This window comes from Acipenser ruthenus, chromosome 53, assembly GCF_902713425.1.
Source record: "Acipenser ruthenus chromosome 53, fAciRut3.2 maternal haplotype, whole genome shotgun sequence".
Taxonomy (NCBI): Eukaryota; Metazoa; Chordata; class Actinopteri; order Acipenseriformes; family Acipenseridae; genus Acipenser; species Acipenser ruthenus.
The window spans coordinates 8,113,309-8,129,186 of NC_081241.1; the positions used below are offsets into that span (position 1 = coordinate 8,113,309).

Below are 15,878 nucleotides of genomic sequence, written 5' to 3' on the forward strand. Positions count from 1 at the left end.
CTGCTGTATGTCTTTTGAGAAGTGAAAACCCAAAGCTGAACCGTCAGTCCATTCCAGATATATCTGCAGGTGTGATGAAGGACCAAAGAGCTTCACAGCTTATCATTGCAAAGCCTTTCATCACTCATGAAGAACACATGACCTGTCCCTGCAGATATACTGAGAGTCCTCGATTTCTCTCCAGTAGAAAGGAAAGATCTCTTCTGACTCACTCCAGGATTTCTCATGCAAACCCATCACGTGTCCTGTATATAGGACTGGGTTCTTGGAAGGAGGTGGGATTGTTTGTGTGGCCAGTGTCCCGCCCGCATTCAGAGTCTCTACTGGGAATGGGCCTGTCCCATTGGGAGAAAGCTTCAGTCTTGAAGGAGTGCTGTGACAAAGGGTGCCATTCTCAAACTCCTGTCCCACTCTCTCCTCTCTGCCCCTCTCACACTGATTCAGCAGTCTCTGCTCAGCCTGCTTGTCTAAACCTGGCCTCAGAACCAAACCCTGCCTCTTAGAGCTTTATATAGCTCCTGGAAATCAGAAACACAGGTAAGCTTCATTTCTTGTGAAACCCATCCCTGTCTCTGTATCATCTCAACAGAAACAGCAGAAGCACATATTGTGATTCCAGCCCAGGATCACACTTCATGGTGAATCGAGGGTATTGACACAACTATTCCAATGGCTGGAGTTCCATCCTTCTTATATTCCTGTACAGAACTAGACACTCTAACACAACAGTCAAACACATTGTTAATACTGTGATAAATCAGGAGAAATGGACAGTCTAAACATGGAAACAAGCTTGTTCTTGTTATTCCGGGCCTCTGCTGGTGTTTTCTGTTGTTCATTCAGCTCGGTTTGGGTGGGGGGAGGCCAGGCTTGTCGTTTAGCGGTCTTTGGTTCACGTTGATCAGGTTCTTCAGGAACTTGTGATCATGGAAACTCAGGGTGAAGTGTACATGGGCAGCTGGTGTGAGGTGCTGTGGGGGTGATTCCATCACATTTACACAGTGGTTCTCCTAGGACTAAGAGCTCTAACAGAAGTTGTTCATGTCTATTTTCTAATAGGAGCAACAGAAGGGAAAGGGCACTCCACAGATATGCAAGTATATTATGCATGAGATTTTCTGTGTGGCAAAAATAAACTCAAGTTTCAGATCAAGAGAGCTGGTAAACTGATGGATAACTTTACGTGTGCAATGCAGGCCCTTCAAGTCATTGTATTCATCATTGTAATTATCTTGCTCTTAATTGTATTATTACTTGTACTGTGATTCTTGAAATGTAATTGTTGACGACTGTAAGTCGCCCTGGATAAGGGTGTCTGCTAAGAAATAAATAATAATAATACTGTGTACTGGGCAGTTTTTCAGAAAGTGGGCAGGTTTTTACTGTGCACTGGGCGGGGTTTCAGGAAGTGGGTGGGTTTTTACTGTGCACTGGGCGGGGTTTTCAGAAAGTGGGCAGGTTTTTGGAAAAGTGGTTGGGAGAGATCAAGCAAACTACAAGAAAGTCACCTCAGAATTTGCAGGCGTGAAGAATACTTTTCTTATTATTTTCTATATATCTTCAAAAAGAAAATAAGTTAGCAGATATTTAATCTTAAATAACCAAGAGCTTTGCTGAACCTGAATCCTGTATTCAATTATTCAGAAGTCTGGTGAGTGACATTTTAATATGCATGATTTTTGTTTATTTTATTATTATTTTTAATATTATTGTATATAGTAAAGTAAAAATACACTCAAACCAGCCAGAATTATTTATGGATTCATATTTGTAGTTTTTATGCTGAAAAGTAGAGTTTGAGCTGTAAAATGGAGTGTTGAGAATTAACACAGAGAATGTTATTGAAATTAAAACAAATCCTCCTGGATACATTTTAAAACTATAGTTTATCATTTTATTGTGGATCTTTTGGTGAAATTGCCTTCTGCATTGACAGATTCATGCAAGAAAAATCAATTATTTTAGTAGGAAATATTTTATTTTGAAAGAAAGTAAAGTTGAAGACTTGAGCAAACATGACTGAAGACAGTAAAATGAATTTTATATTGAGGGGTTATGCATGCTTTCAAATGTACGAGAGAAAGTGACAGTAAAACTGCTGACAGATAAGCTGCAAGAAGCAAAAGGAGTTTAAATAACACTTGATCCTGTGACTATGCATCAATACATGTGAAAAGTGAAAACGAATAGATTGTGTTGTAGAGTAACCAGGAAAATGAAGCAATAGAAGGTTTTTTTATTTGCTTGTTTTTTTGTGATTTTATGAAGCACTTGTTTTTGTTGCTAATGAACACAAACGTGTTCTACAATATATATATAATTTGAAATCAGTAATTGTCACATTTTTTATATCAAAATTGGTATTGTTGATATCAAAAATATCAATTTTTCTTCACAGCTGAAGGGTGTTTGTCCAAAACGTCCTGAAATAAATGCATTTTTAATCATTTAAACCTTTTGTGTGAATCCCAAAAAACATTGTAATTATATACAGTAATTCAGTTATGCTAACTGGAATTGAAAAAACAATAAACAATAATCATATGTATTCATCAAAACATTTTCAAAATACTGACAACAGCTAGGCTGACGGGCACACACTGTAAAACTATTCACTTTTGTTGCCCTTACACTTCACAGATCTGTTCCTGGAAATGAAAGCAAAAGTTTGAAACCCATGAAATTAAGAAAATAAGTTGCTCAGTGTGTGTGTGTGTGTCTGTGTGTGTGTCTGTGTGTGTGTCTCTGTGTGTGTGTGTGTCTCAGTGTGTGAGTTTGTGTCTCAGTGTATGTGTGTGTGTGAGTGTGTGTGTGTGTGTTTGTTATATTCTTTAATTTGACAATTATTTTAATCAAGATGAAAATATTTACAAAGTGCTGAAATGAAGAAAAAAATAAATCCATGTTTGCTGTTCATGTTCTATTATATCATTTTAGACAAGCTCAAGAGTTTGTTACAACTATTAAGATGCTAACGGCGACAACATTTTGAAATGAAAAAAGCCAAAACAAAGTAAATGTGTGTGTGCGTGTGTGTGTGTGTGCGTGTGCGTGTGCGTGTGCGCGTGCGCGTGTGTGCGTGTGCTTGTGTGTGTGTGCGTGTGTTAGTCATATTCTCCCAAGCTACAGTGTTCAAGAGTTTGTTATTTTAGCCAAGATGAAAATAGCTCAACTTTAAAGGTGCTAGTTGAGTTGGGCCCCTCATTACTGGGATGGGTGATCTTGAGAATGTCCAGTTTGTGACGGTCAGCTCAGAAAATACGATGTTTTAAGATGCCAAGTGGCCAACCGACCTCGTGGTGTTCACATTACTGTCCTTTTAGAAACGCTTTTGTGTCGATGTTCTGCAACCAACTATATGCAACACAAACACAGTTCGGGGTGTGTGAGCACATATTTTACATTTCTTATGCCTATATTTTTTCTACAAACACTCATGTATCCAAAATAAAATAAATACATTTTTAAAAAAAACTAAACTAAACTAACTAACTTCTTGGTTTACAAATTGACTTGTTAAAACAGAGTGTGTAAAATCAAGGGGGTGAGGGGCTCTTCTTTAACTTGTCATCTCTCGTGGTTATCTAACTTACACCCGTCCTATCTGGAGTGTAATGCAGTCACTTGATAACCACATTCTTCACAATACAGTATGCAGACTCTTTGACAGAGGGGCTCCTCCTCAAAGTTCATGAAAATAAAAAGCTAAAGTTTAAAGGCACTGAAATGAAGGAAAATAAATATCTCCCTCAGCTGGGAGGTAGTACCACCGTTTCATTTTTTACCAGGGGAATTATAACACGACTGAAGTGAAATAGAGAAACTAGGTACCAATGTCACCTACATAGATAATGTGCTTCATTTACATGATCAAATTCTATCTAATGCTCATTATATTTAAATAGAAAACACATGCAGTAGACAGAACACAAATATTCTCTGGCAAATTGAACCCTTTTATTTCTTGTTGGCTCTAACAATGATAGGAGAAGCACTTTTAGCTACCAGGGGCATTGGGCCACAGCCAAGTAAGCTGTATGGTGCAGTTTACAGTTTATAAACTAACTAATATAATGTATTACAATCGCATTTCAACCCTTTCTAGGCTGTTTTTAGAGATGTAATTTCATCTAAATATAAGTTACAGGCATTCTTCTTGGTGACTCATGACCAAATCCCAATATACCAACTCATAATAATAATTTATATTGAGCACTTTTTCATATTTGTTTGTCTTCTACCGTAATCGTTTCAATGTCAGCTAGAAACGAAGTCACTACAAACACAGACACGTGCACACGCCCACAGTACAAAAGTAAATGTCTGTGACATCCATACAAGCTTGGGGTAGTTCTAGAGCCTCGGGGCTTCAGTTTTGAATAAGGAAGATCCCTGGTTCAAATGTCACTGGAGAAGTTTGTTTGTGGCGTAGTCAACTCAACTGATGGACAGTTTCTTTCAGTGTTTCCAACAGTTTTAAGATACGTCTTGGAATGATTTTGAAAAGGTCAGAGAGAGATTAACAGATGGACACTTTAAGGCAGCAAGCCCAATGTGACGAAACATTCCCTCGCCCCTGTATGTGGAAAACAACTCGTTTCTTTAAGTGCTGGGTGTGTCCTGAAGCCTGACGCTTGTCACAACCTGAGCAATTAAGATAACAGACAACTCTGTTGGTGAGCAGAGATACCAACAACCAAGGATAAATGAACTGTCCTAAAACTTAACGCATAGATATTTTGAATGCCACTTAACCATAGGCAAGCACTAGGTCAAATGCATTGGTTCAAATACACAAGGGCAACATTTTTAAATGATGCGGTTAACAGATGCATGATACTGAAGAAAATGTGTCTTTGTCAGAAAATATAAAATGTAGGGATATCGCAGATTCAAATGACAAGTGTCAAACGTGCAAACATGCTGTTTATCATTCATGAATAAACTTGTTTCGCTATGAAACTAATATGAACTAGGAATATGCCTAAAGGAATTGCAACAAACTGCCATAAGAAAAAGCAAAGTCTATATTCATTAATACTTTTAAGTAAAGGATTCACAAACACCCCTTCATAATGTAGAGGTATTTTCTTGTTTCAAATGGACCGACAGTCTTCTTTTTTTAATGTCTTGCATGGAAAGTGCTTTGTTTCACTGGCTCAGTTGTTACATCAACTTACCGGCACAAGATGTTTTCTATTTTCATTCTATTTTGTATTTTATTACAGCAAAACCTGGAACAAGTGTGACAACCGGCTAGTATTTATTTTGTCAAAAATGTAAGCAAGTCTATCTTTGACAAATATTTACAAATCCCTGCATTTCTAATAAAGAATGAACAGTTAAGGGTTTGGAATGAACTTTTCTTCGTGTTGCACAGGATATTTGAGTTAATAATCTCAAGAGTGTGATGTAGGGCAGAGGCATCGACAGACATGTTAACACATGGACGCTACAGTGTTTGACAGCTGACCAGTTTGTATAGGCATGGCGGATGAAGTGGACAAAATCTAATATCTCAACAAATGCGGCATATTATTTACAGCTGGGAAACCCCTAGACACGACTGAAACAAAAATGAATAAATAAATAAATCATATACTTTGACATTTAATGTCCCAGGAAGTCGCTCAGATTTCCAGGCAAAACCAGAACGGGTGGCAACCCTGATTAAAGTACAAAAAATGAGGTTTAACATTAAAGTGACTACTTAACCCCAACTATACATGATAATCAGGGTCATAACCAGAGCCTACATTCTACCAGGTCAAGCTTAGGTTTCAAGCTCTAGCTGCAGTATTTATTTGACTGCTTGGTCTTTACTATTCAACCTCCAAATCTATGTTACACAGCAAACCAACAGAGAAAACGAAGGAGTCTTTTGCACTTTACCAGAATTTATACATGAGCATCAGCATTAAAAACAACCAAGGGGCTCCCGAGTGGTGCATCCAGTAAAACCACTTGGTAGAGTGCAGGACATATGGTGTGGACGTCGCCTGTTCGAGTGCCGCCCGGGGGGAGGGAGGGTTAGGTCAGCCAGGGTGTCCTCAGGTCACAGCGCACCAGAGACCACTGTTAAAATTTAAAAAAAAAACCCAAGGACACGACCCTAATGTCCTCATAGTTAGTTACAGCCATGATGATAATGAATCCATAATAAAATGCACATTGATTTCCATTCTGTATATTTATCATTTACAAAGCTGCAGTCTGGTAATGTAATTTCACTTTCTCAACACTGGACTACACTTGAAGATGGAAGCTACTGATCAGATGTGTCACCCTTGTTTTGTAGGGCCTCTTCTTCAGATAAAGCATGGCTAATACAGGGGATGAGACGCTGGAGATGGCAGCTCTCGGACGACCCTTCCAGCTGGGAATGCTGTATGACTGCCGGAAGGATAGCCTCATTCCAGGTGACTGCTGACCCTTGCTTGCACTTATTCAGCCCACACGAGTGAGACAGCGCACCAGTGTGAGGCGCAGTAACAGGAGAGATTCAATAGGGAGCCCCCGCAGGGTAATCAGCCACTCTGCTTCTGAACAGTTTGCATGTTACATTAAAAGTTCAGATCTGGAAAATCTTACGTTTTAGCGGAAACTGTCAACATTTACTAAGGAAGGAATGTCCGGAATTAAGAAATAGATTGCTGGATTTACCGGTTAATCTTATGATTTACTGAAGCTTTATTGGTAAAGGCACTTGAGATTTATCTGACAATGTCCACAGTAAAGCGGTATCATATTTATTTTGGACATTTACTGCTTTACTTGGTAAATAACAGCATTTGCCAGTAAATCTTGAGATTTGCCAATATTCTGACTTTTACTGTAACAAATACAATATATGGAAAAAACATGGGCTGTGACATATAAGCAAATACATTTTAACATTGAAGAGATGGGCTTTGTATCAGAAGACTGTCGTAAATCGCGTGTGATGGGTAAGTGCATTAATTTATTACATACTGTAAGAGGGAGTGTGTTACATGTGTGGGTCGTCACTGAATAATCATGAGGCAGGCAAGAGCATTGGTGCTGACACGCCGCACAGGCACGCAGCCCCAATAACAACACAGTGCTGACACGAGGGTACCAGCAATGGCAGCCCTAGCATCACATTTACTAAAGAAAACAAAACAAAGCCAAAAATACAAGGCGAGCGCCAGTCTCACGAAAGTCCCGCTCCAGGAACCTACTACCCTACGATAACCCTCTCTGTGCTTGGTATCAACATCCCCTAAACTAATCTATTACTGTTGCTCCCAAAGTCCCAGCCTCCCAGCGACTCTGGGTAGCTCTGACGGTCCAGGCTGGGCAGAGCCTTCACAGGCACCGTGTTGCAGTTGAAGGGTTTTGTAGCAGTCATCCTGTGGAGCAGACCCTATATATATATATTGGAATGTATTTTATTCTTAAAACAAGGATGGTAAAACGCAACTTATGTGTATCTGGGTATCGTATATCCAAGTGGTGACTGTATATATATTTCTTTGTTTTGGAACATTAATGTGGATTTTAAAAAGTTAATTAAAGCCTAAAGTAAACTTTGCCTTGAGATGAATGTATTAAGTTGTTTATCTTGATTGCATGGCAGGAATTACGTTGTGGAACCCAGAAGAACTACAAGGCAGCATAAATGAAAGAACCCACCCGATAACCGAGTTCAGCGTCAGCACCTCGGACTCCATTGAAGATAAGGCTTCTGCTTTGAAAATGGACGCTTCCCTGAAGGCAAGTCTCCTGGGGGGTTTGGTTCAAGTGGGTGGAGCTGCAAAGTACTTCAACGACACACAGAAATCAACAAGACAATCCCGAGTCACTCTGCAGTACTACACAACAACACGATTTGAGAATCTGACCATGAATCACCTGGCCAAAGGGAAAGTGTCTCACCCCAGCGTGTTTGAAGACAAGACAGCGACTCACGTGGTCACCGCTGTGCTGTACGGAGCTCAGGCGTATTTCGTATTCGACCGGCAGGTATCCTCAGAGGAGAAGAAACAGGAAATCCATGGAGAAATGGAGCTTGCAATAAGTAAAATACCTACAATTAAAATCAATGGTCAAGGCTCTATTGACCTGAAGGAAACAGAAAAAGCTGAAGTTGAAAAATTTGAATGTACATTTTATGGAGATTTTCATCTCGAATCTAACCCATCGACTTACCAAGATGCTGTGAAAGCCTACTCAACTCTTCCAAAATTGCTCGGGGACAAAGGAGAGAACGCAGTGCCCGTGAAAGTCTGGCTTTACCCGTTAACCAAGCTGGACTCCAGGGCTGCCAAGCTGGAAAGGAACATAAGTGACTACTTGGTAACATCTGCGCAAACTGTTTTAGAGCAATTTAATACAATTGAAATGCAAAGCAACGACATGATAAAAGACATTGTTACCCGAACGTTTCCTGAAGTCAATGAGAAGATTCAACAACTGAAACAAAGGGGCACGCTGTACAAGCTGAATTTCATGAGCAAACTGTCCGCTGTGCTGCCTTCCATCCGCGGAGGTGTGCAAGAGGAAGAATCACTCGGAGAGATTTTAAACAATCACGAAGAGTCCCCTTTTAACTTTAAAGAACAACATGATTGGCTGAACAGCAATGAAAGAGAAATCAATGCAGTGAGACGTTGCCTTGCTATTTTAAAAGACATACATGCTGTATCTTCTGTGAATGAGCTAGATGAGGAAGAATTAAACAATGAGACTGGAAATATTGTTTGCTTTACCTTCACCTCGCTGCACGAGCCAGAACCATATCTGGAAGATTTAAAAAACTACCTTGAAACCCAAGCGAGTAAGAACATTCAAAGTTCAATTCCTAGTAAGTATTTGCATCAGGAGAGCAAGCAATGGGTGAGCAGCGAAACTAATCTGAAGATAAAAATGTATTTGAAGGTATTCCAGGAGTTAGTGAACATCAACAGGGAAAATAAGAAAACAAAGTTCTTCATAGTGTCTAAGGAAGACCAGGAGTTTCCTGGAGCCTGCATTCTCCTGCATGAAAATGGATCGTCGAAATACATACATTTCAAGATCCCATCAAAACCTGACGTCCCTGAGGTCTGTGATGTCACCCATGACAGTGTGACTCTGAAGGTGGTGCCTCCCAGTAGTGATGCTGATCAGAAACTAAAATACCATCTGGAGTATAAGTGTATTAATCAGAAGGAATGGGCAATTCAGTCCAGCACTGATAAAACAGAGACCCTCACTGTATCAGGCTTGCAGCCGAACACAGAGTATGAATTTAGATACACAGTGGAAGGGAAGTTGGGGTATTCTGTGAGCAGTGACACAACCAGCAAAGTCAAGACAACAAGCCCACCTGCACAAGACACAGGTCAGTGGTTAGTTACTTTTTTTTAAATGTCACGAATATCTTCTATCATCACCCTTCTCTATAGTAATCATTGACAAGTTAGAGTATTATATCTTTTTTTAGGGCTGTGTCCGAAGGTTCGTTCTGTAGCCAGGGATTCAAAGATTATTTTAAACTAAAGCATAGCGCGGGGCTGGCAGGGGAGAGTGTAGCATGCATGGGGGAAGGCAGCAGCAGGGCTGGCAGGGGAGAGTGTAGCGTGCACGGGGGAAGGCAGCAGCGGGGCTGGCAGGGGAGAGTGTAGCGTGCACGGGGGAAGGCAGCAGCGGGGCTGGCAGGGGAGAGTGTAGCGTGCACGGGGGAAGGCAGCAGCGGGGCTGGCAGGGGAGAGTGTAGCGTGCACGGGGGAAGGCAGCAGCGGGGCTGGCAGGGGAGAGTGTAGCGTGCATGGGGGAATGCAGCAGCGGGGCTGGCAGGGGAGAGTGTAGCATGCACGGGGGAAGTCAGCAGCGGGGCTGGCAGGGGAGAGTGTAGCGTGCACGGGGGAAGGCAGCAGCGGGGCTGGCAGGTGAGAGTGTAGCGTGCACGGGGGAAGGCAGCAGCCGGGCTGGCAGGGGAGAGTGTAGCATGCACGGGGGAAGGCAGCAGCGGGGCTGGCAGGGGAGAGTTTAGCGTGCACGGGGGAAGGCAGGAGTTGGGCTGGTAGGTGACATAACACACATGAAGACATAAGCCTGATATACCGCTTTACGAAAGAGCTGGCTCCTTTGCAAGAAGTGTCTATTGGGCTTTTCAGATTGATATGAATGGCTTGCTTTCTTGTATTTATCATGGTTACACTGGGAAGTCATGTGACAGGATGTTAAAAGTGAAACTGAATTCACAAATGCACTGTTTTCTTTTTACCTGCAGGGGAATCCATCCTGTCCTGCTAAGAGATGAGTTTACTGTTTTAGACACGTAATCAAATATGCATGGATCACTTTCCATCAGTACTGTTCAATTGGTAGCTTCCTGTATAAATGACACATGCCACAGGTCCAGGCTCTGTATTAATAGAGGGGATCATATCTTACAGGATCAGATATGACAGGCTCTGTATTAATAGAGGGGATCGTATCTTACAGGATCAGATATGACAGGCTCTGTATTAATAGAGGGGGTTGTATCTTACAGGATCAGATATGACAGGCTCTGTATTAATAGAGGGCATCGTATCTTACAGGATCAGATATGACAGGCTCTGTATTAATAGAGGGGATCGTATCTTACAGGATCAGATATGACAGGCTCTGTATTAATAGAGGGGATCGTATCTTACAGGATCAGATATGACAGGCTCTGTATTAATAGAGGGGATCGTATCTTACAAGATCAGATATGACAGGCTCTGTATTAATAGAGGGGGTCGTATCTTACAGGATCAGATATGACAGGCTCTGCTGTATTAATAGAGGGGATTGTATCTTACAGGATCAGATATGACAGGCTCTGTATTAATAGAGGGGATCGTATCTTACAGGATCAGATATGACAGACTCTGTATTAATAGAGGGGATTGTATCTTACAGGATCAGATATGACAGGCTTACTTCCCCCCACACTGGGGAATACATGGCAGCATTAACTTAGGATACTTGATGAACCTGGCTAATTAGTACTTCACATCTCACAGTACTAAGCAGCTTGGTTATTTTTTGCAAACATGTTAGTAGTTTTATAGTGTGTTTACTGTGTTAAGTAATAATATGTAATTGAACTGAGTGCGTTTTAATTTCAGAGTTTATGTAGAAATGGAAGGACAGAAAGGAGTTGTACAATATCTATAGAATTCAGCATGGGGTGGTGTGTGATATGAGAATGTAATGCACACCGAGGGGGTTATCCAGGCATTACATGCTCATGTATCACACAAACAAACACACACACACACACACACACACACACACACACACACACACACACACACACACGCTGCCCCATGCAATATCTTTATAATCTCTGCTGAACTCCATAAAGAATTGTATTTAAAATAGCAACAACTTTGATAACGTGCACACAGTTTAAAATAAGGTTTGCATTGTGTGAGACAGTACAGAGAAAACCGCGATTGCTGTGGTCTGTACTAGGAGTGATAGGAGACTGCAACCAAAGAGAACACTTTGAACTTGTAACTTAAAAACAGCACGTTCCCTTTCAAGCACGAAATGGGTATCAACCCCTTTAAAAAAATAAAAATAAAAAAAAGAAACTCTTCTGATAATAAGCTAACGTTTCCTGGAGTTTTTCAGGTGTTGTGGAGCTGAATTCTTCTTCTCTGCAGAGTGACATTCCTGTTTTGTTTTTGTTTTGTTTTTTTGTCGTCAGGGTTTCCGTGGCAATTGTTAGGGAGCGTGTTAAAATGACGCGCTTTCACATTTCTATTTTTCCATTTCTGTGTTCACCGGTTTGTTCTGACGGTGGTTGTGTTTGCTCACATTTCTGTGAACCCTTTTTGTGTGAAGTGGATTCCCTTCAGTCCGAATCAGAGCGTATTTCAAAGCCCGTTGGTGTGGGTCCGGGTGATTTGTCGGGTGTCCGGTTTCTCCATGTTCGCGGTGACTCCCTCATGGAAATGCAGCTCTGTCCTCAGATGGGATGCGGAGCGGCTGTTGCCGAGGTGGTTCCGATGTTGGAAACGCGGGTTTCTCTTGGATTGATCAGGGAGGGCTGGACGGGTTTCTTTATCAAGCGCTCCCGAGAGGATTGTGGGATGTGTTGCTGTTTAATATAACGTTATAACTACATTAATAACATACACGTACAGACACCTTACAGTACGCTGCTAAAGAATAAGAATCACATGAAGCTGAATAATGTATAAAGAGATATTAAAAATAAAACATGTCTATATATGTTCGTTGCTGTGAGGGCAGATTCACATCCCAGCGCTTTGGTATCTCTGGGCTTGAAACGACGCTCCATAAGTATAACACCTATTATTATTATTATTATTATTATTATTATTATTATTATTATTATTATTATTATTATTATTATTATTTAGTTTTATTTATCAGAAATATAAAAACATATTATTATTTCTAGTGTGTGTGTGTGTAAACATTATTTTTTAAACTATAATAACGTTCCACTGCGGCTCTCAGTGATGAAGTTTCATGATTGCTTCAGCTCACATTCAGCAGGTTCATCAGGCTGTGTGACTGACATATAATCTGACCAATGAAAACGCAGAAAGGGTGGAAACGGTTGTATTATTGGCTGATCGCCATAAAACAGCAAAAAAAAACGTCTGATTACTTGTGGAGAAGGGAGGAGAGAGCAGGGAGGATGGAGGAGGGAGCAGGTAGGATGGAGGAGGGAGCAGGCAGGATGGAGGAGGGAGCAGGGAGGAAGGAGCAGGGAGGATAGAGGAGGGAGGAGGGAACAGGGAGGAGGGAGCAGGCAGGAGGGAGCAGGGAGAATGGAGGGAGGAGCAGGGAGGATGGAGGAGGGAGCAGGCAAGATGGAGGAGGGAACAGAATGGAGGAGGGAGCAGGGAGGAGGGAGGAGGGAGCAGGGAGGAAGGAGCAGGGAGGATGGAGGAGGGAGGAGGCAGGATGGAGGAGGGAGGAGGGAGCAGGCAGGAGGGAGCAGGGAGAATGGAGGGGGAGCAGGCAGGATGGAGGTGGGAGCAGGGAGGATGGAGGAGGGAGCAGGGAGGAGGGAGCAGGGAGGATGGAGGAGGGAGCAGGGAGGAAGGAGCAGGGAGGATAGAGGAGGGAGGAGGGAGCAGGCAGGAGGGAGCAGGGAGAATGGAGGGGGAGCAGGCAGGATGGAGGTGGGAGCAGGGAGGAAGGAGCAGGGAGGATAGAGGAGGGAGGAGGGAACAGGGAGGAGGGAGCAGGTAGGAGGGAGCAGGGAGAATGGAGGAGGGAGCAGAATGGAGGAGAGAGCAGGAAGGAGGGAGCAGGGACTGGTGAAGCAGGGAGGAGGGAGTGATTTGAGGACGGCGTAAACAGTGACTGTTGTATGTTTCAATTCTATTTCTCTCTCTTTTTTCTGCCCAGTGAATGAAGTTGCAGTTTACAGTCTGCAGGCTCCAGAGCCAAGGAACAGAGCTGAGTTTTTAATATGTAAGTCTGTTTGCACTGAAACATTTGATTGAAAGATGTGTCACTCCATTGTGAGAAGAGCTAACACTACAGAACAGGGAGGGGTGGAGCTTGAGGGCAGCAATTAGTATTATTTATTAGTAATTGTGAAGCCATTAATCTACACTCCTCTCCAACAAGTATTGGTTCAGATGAATACATGCAGAATGACTGGGGGAGGGGCATTTGTTGCCTGTTTTTCCACTCAGACCTTTCTCTCCCTAAATATCTTGATATCCCTGAATAGATAATCATCCCATCTTTTAATACATGTACAATGCATGTGAAACCAGTTGTGGGGTAAAATGAACAGCTATCCCTCCCAGTCATCCTGTGCTGGTAGTAAATGTATATTGCAGTATCACTGCACTTGTGGGATGGATTGCTCATTAAAATATTAGACAGATATTTGAAGAGTGAATGATATTCTATTGAAGATATTTAGTATGCAAGGGGTCTGAGTGGATAAAATGCAACACATACTCTGTAGGAACATTAAGTGAACTGTAATTGTATGCAGAGCTGCATTTGATTGGTTCCAATTGAAGAAGTTTGATAAGATCGAGGAATTATAATGAACAAAACAATCAAGAGGGTTTAAAGACAGCTTCCCATGTACCCGCATGGAGCTCTCAGAACTACATTTCCAATCATCTTCCTGCTCACATATGTGATTGAGATGGAATTACCAGTGAGCAGGAGGATGATGGGAAATGTAGTTCTGAGAGGTCCATGCTGGTCCACGGGAAGCCATCTTGATGCAGGTAATGCAATTTAAAAGTTTTAAAAAGTGGTCAAAATGTATTAAAAAAATAATTAAAACAACACACACACCTTCCATAAACAGGATGTGAGGATGCAGCAGACAATGACTGTTGATTTTCTCAGTGATTTGACTTTTCTAACCATCTCTCCTTTACCCGTCCTCTTCTCTTCAATCAGATTCCTGGCAGCTCACACTGGACCCCAACACAGCGCAAAGAAACTTCTGTCTGTCTGAAGGGAACAGAAAGGTGACATGGAGGAGAGAGACCCAGAGATATCCTGATCACTCAGAGAGATTTGACAGCCGGTCCCAAGTGCTTTGCAGAGAGGGTTTGTCTGGGACTCGCTGTTACTGGGAGATTGAGTGGAGTGGGGAATGGGCTTCTATAGGAGTCACATATAAAGGAATCAGCAGGAAAGGATGGGATCGTTCCTGTGGCCTTGGATCCAATGACAAGTCCTGGAGTGTGTACTGCTCTGATTCCAATTACACTGCCCGGCACAATAACAATGAAACTACAATAACTGCCCCCCACTCCCCCAGAATAGGAGTGTATCTGGACTTTAATGCCGGCACGCTGTCCTTTTATGGCGTCTCTGACACAATGACCCTCCTGCACAGATTCCAAACCACATTCACTGAGCCGCTCTATCCTGGGTTTTGGCTTTGGTGTTCTGATTGCACTGTAACAATCTGCCAGCTGAACTAGACTGTTTTGTGTTGTAAGAAACCCTTTGTATTGAACTCCCTGTCTGTCCTCTCCACTCCTCGGGTGAAGGGAATGTTCAATCTGACACAACTTTGGATGAAAGTTAGGGGGTAAAACGGCGCCACCTGCAGAGCGAAACGAGGTGAATTATTTGTTTTTAGCAACGAATGGATTTCATATGAAGTAACTGTATTTAATTTATTTTTTAAGAATTGTTATGTTTTATATATTTTAAGAAATGGCATCCAATAGTCAGTGCTGTAACAGTTTTAAAAAAAGTGAACTTAAGTTTGCTTTATTGTGTGTGTGTTTTTGTTTTTTGATTCCCATAAAATGTTTGTTCTGTATATTTTTTCAGATTTTAGTAATGTGATTTAATAAAATAAATAAAAAATTGATTAACTGTGACTTTTTCTTATTTATTAATACTCATTAACACTCATTAAGCATAGGGAAGCATTGTAAAGCACAGAGAGGTCTGGTAAAGCATAGGGAAGCATTGTAAAGCACAGACAGGTGTGGTGTATTTATTTATTATTATTTGTATTTTTGTTTGCGGCCCGGATAAAAGTGCTGCGTATTTGTTATTGTTTTTATAATTTAAACCTCGTGAGGATGCATGGCTGATCAGCTACTGATTATTTAACTAGCTGACAGTCACACATCCTTACCAAACGCGTGCAGACTGTGGCCGAGGGGTAATAAGATAATTAACAGCTAGTTAACCCCTCGGACAGAATATAAGAACCTGCAGCTGTCTGTACTGTGGGGTTTGGGTGTACAGAGAGGAGGTACGGGGAGATAGAGAGGAGACAGAATCTAGGATAACAATTGCTGAAACATGCTGGATTAGCCAGCACAACACTTACTGGTTTGTCTGTCTGGTTTGTTTGGCTCTTGTGCCTTTTTGTTTAGTGTTTTGTTATTGTTTAAATCTTTTGTTTT

The 15,878-nt window shown here is 41.7% G+C and overlaps 1 protein-coding gene across 2 annotated transcripts; it reads left to right on the plus strand.

Moving 5' to 3' along the window:
• The first annotated feature begins 1,464 nt into the window (after positions 1 to 1,464).
• Positions 1,465 to 15,542, plus strand: LOC117965735 (neoverrucotoxin subunit alpha-like). 2 transcript variants are annotated; one of them, XM_059016627.1, is made up of 6 exons: positions 1,465 to 1,651; positions 5,229 to 5,279; positions 6,299 to 6,419; positions 7,601 to 9,346; positions 13,375 to 13,440; positions 14,401 to 15,542. In XM_059016627.1, the coding sequence occupies exons 3-6, from the start codon at positions 6,320 to 6,322 to the stop codon at positions 14,931 to 14,933; spliced, it is 2,445 nt and encodes an 814-aa protein (XP_058872610.1). In that variant the 5' UTR covers positions 1,465 to 1,651; positions 5,229 to 5,279; positions 6,299 to 6,319; the 3' UTR covers positions 14,934 to 15,542. The 2 variants fall into 2 exon arrangements, with proteins under 2 accessions (XP_058872610.1, XP_058872609.1); XM_059016626.1 differs by lacking the exon at positions 5,229 to 5,279 and having other exon boundaries at positions 14,401 to 15,541.
• Positions 15,543 to 15,878: the final 336 nt, after the last annotated feature.